Below are 2,602 nucleotides of genomic sequence, written 5' to 3'. Positions count from 1 at the left end.
AATGAGCACTCTGGGAGCAGGCAGAGCTAACGGGCCCCTCTTGCCCACGCGCTGCCCAGGAAGAGGGAAGAGCGCCTGAGGAAGGCCCTGCAGGCTCGGGAGCGCGCGGAGCAGATGGAGGAGAAGAAGAAAAGGCGGATGGAGCAGAAGATCCTGCAGAGTGATGAGAAGGTGAGAAGGCTGAGTGGGCTTTGGGCCTCTCCCAGAGCTGTGAGACCAGGAGGTGCGAGCAGGGCACTGGCAAGGTCCGTGCATGCCAGAATCCCCCCTGACAAGGGGAGGCTTTTGTTCTCCATCCCTGTGCATGTTCCTGTTGGGACAGGCCGTGTTCACGCCGCTCTGCGTTCGGGGAACGTGGCAGCCCCTGCCTGCTCTGGGCACAGCCCTGCAGGTGCCAGCCTCACCGGGCCCATGTGCTCAGACTGGAGTGTGACTCAGCTGGGGGTGCATTTGGGTCAGGTTTGGGTGTCAGAGCCTGACCTGGCCCCTTTTTGGGGGGCAGGCTGGGCTGGTGGCCACGTGCCAGTGCTGCTGCTGTGTTACGGCTGTGAAGGGCTGAGGCGGCCATGCCTGGGGGCCTGGAGCCTGAGCAGTCTCTGGGTGCTCATTTTGGGCTGGACTGAAGAGACCTTTGGAAAGGGTCAGCCTTGGAAAACAAGGAGTCGTGTTCCTTTCAGCCCTTCCCAAGCCCTGAGTGGACAAAAGCGCTCCCACTGCTGGGTGCTGGGTCCTCCGGGGGGCCTGGGATATCCCAAGCTCCAGACCTGCCTCCAAGGCTGTGAGGTGTGTCCTTGGAGCGATGGAGCCAACAGGTGAGGCTTTCCCAGGTGCACATCTCACAGGTGAGGGAAGAGAAGGTGGCAGAGGAGCTGAGCAAGAGGAAAACGTCCAGGAAACATGGGGAAGCAGAGGCACGGAAGCAGAAAGCACTGAGAGGGGTAAGAGCAACTTGGGGCCCTCCTGCACGTGGAAAAGGACAGGGGTAGCAGGGACCTGCTGTGCTGGTGTGGCTGGTGGGACAAGGACAGGTCACCACCTGCTTCTACAGTGATTTTGGGGTCTGGGCTGCCAGATCTCTGTCCACGTGGCTGAGGCTGGGTTGGGACAGAAGGGAGACAAGTCCTGGCTGCTGGAGGCTTAGGGGGTTTTCCCCTTGCTTCCTCAGGAGGAAAACGAGCTGCAAGAACCACTGCAGAGAAGAGAGGATGAAGGGAAGGAAAGAGGGAAGAAAGTCTTGGAACTGAAGAACCTTCTGGAGCAGCAACAGCTGGGACAAGCAAAGGAGAGGTGTGAGCTGGTGCCTATCCTGGAGCAGGGAGTTGGCCATGGGCATGGGGAAGCAGTGGATGTCAATGTGGTGTTGGAACTGGGCTCTGGGGCTGCCTGGAGGTCGGAGGGCAGGAGCAGGAGGCTGTGAGAGGGTGAGGGACAGATGGACATGCTCCCCTCCCTAAATTCTCTCTTTTCCCCAGGGATCCCAAGCAGCGAGGGAAGGAGAAGCCCCCCCAAGCACAGCGGGAGCCAGCGGCGTTGGCTGGCAAGGCCACCAAGGTGGGCTTGGAGCATCCTGGGATCAGCCTCTCTGCAGCACACAGGCTGGGTTCAGGGTCAGGTGTTCTGCACGTGCTGTGCTGCTGGGATGTTGTTTAGAGCATCAAGTACAGTAACATGAGTGACTTACTGTACAGAGGCTCTGTGCAGGAGCAAGCCAAGGGCTGGGGGTTCCCTGGCAGGCAGGTGAGCCCTCAGCCCTGAAATGGCACTTGGAAGAACACCCCAAAGAACATTCACTGATCCTGAAATGAATATGGAAATTAGAGATTTATTCATGTCTTCCTGCCACATGTCCTCACCAGGCCCAAAGGACGCGACCCCCAAACCAAACCTCAGCTGCCCCACGGCTCTGTGTCACTTCATTTGCACTCACACAAAGAGTGTTGGTGCTTAAAGTCAGGGTTGTTGTCTTGGAATATCACAGTAACATTTGCTTTCGCTCTCTGCTCTTAAATTCATTGCTTCATTAGTGAAAAATCAATGCCCCAAAAGGTTCTTCCTCTTCAGGATCGATTCTTCCTCCTCTGTGGGCTCCTGCTGTACTCCTTCCCTCAGTTCCTGGTACTTGGACTCTTTTGTGCTGTATAAATTTAATTTAAGGTCTGAATCGTCCCTGTGCTGCCAGCAGCTGGGCCAGAATGAGCCTGGCAAAGCTTTTCCAGGCAGGAGAAAATGGAAGTAGAACTCCAAGTGCTGAGCAGCACAGGAGGGGAAGCTCTGGGAGGAGTGGTTTGGGTCAAAAAGGATCTTGAGAAGTGAGTTTTTTTCCCTTTATTAGGGGAAAGAGAGTCCCAAAGAGCTGCCCCTTGGGCCGGAGAAAAGATATGAACCACCACAATCCGTTTTCCCAGCTCTTAACATCTGGCTCCAAGCAGAGAGGGTGAGTGTGGGGCTCCAGAGAGCCGGGCTGGACCCGAGCAGAGACAGGAGTGGCTTTAGCTGGGAGTCTGGGATTTGGGGTTGTTGCTGCAGAACAAGCCGCGGGGGCACTGAGGGCTGGGTGTTGCCAGAGCTGCCGGGAACACAGCTCTGTTCCGTGGGAGCGAGC

The 2,602-nt window shown here is 57.1% G+C and overlaps 1 protein-coding gene across 1 annotated transcript in view; it reads left to right on the top strand.

Annotated features, from left to right (window-relative positions):
- Positions 1–2,602, top strand: part of LOC103614570 (inner centromere protein-like) — a gene marked incomplete at its 5' end in the record, with an annotated part of 10,118 nt that overhangs the window by 6,157 nt on the left and 1,359 nt on the right. The window contains 5 exons of the mRNA XM_017732754.1: positions 60–171; positions 843–938; positions 1,166–1,287; positions 1,473–1,551; positions 2,333–2,434. Coding sequence (XP_017588243.1) covers positions 60–171; positions 843–938; positions 1,166–1,287; positions 1,473–1,551; positions 2,333–2,434 — 511 coding nt within the window. The remainder of the gene's footprint in view (positions 1–59; positions 172–842; positions 939–1,165; positions 1,288–1,472; positions 1,552–2,332; positions 2,435–2,602) is intronic.

This window comes from Corvus brachyrhynchos, unplaced genomic scaffold (genome assembly GCF_000691975.1).
Source record: "Corvus brachyrhynchos isolate BGI_N302 unplaced genomic scaffold, ASM69197v1 scaffold624, whole genome shotgun sequence".
NCBI classification, from domain to species: Eukaryota; Metazoa; Chordata; class Aves; order Passeriformes; family Corvidae; genus Corvus; species Corvus brachyrhynchos.
The sequence above is the reverse complement of the archived record's forward strand: the minus strand, read 5'-3'. Positions and strand labels throughout refer to the sequence as shown.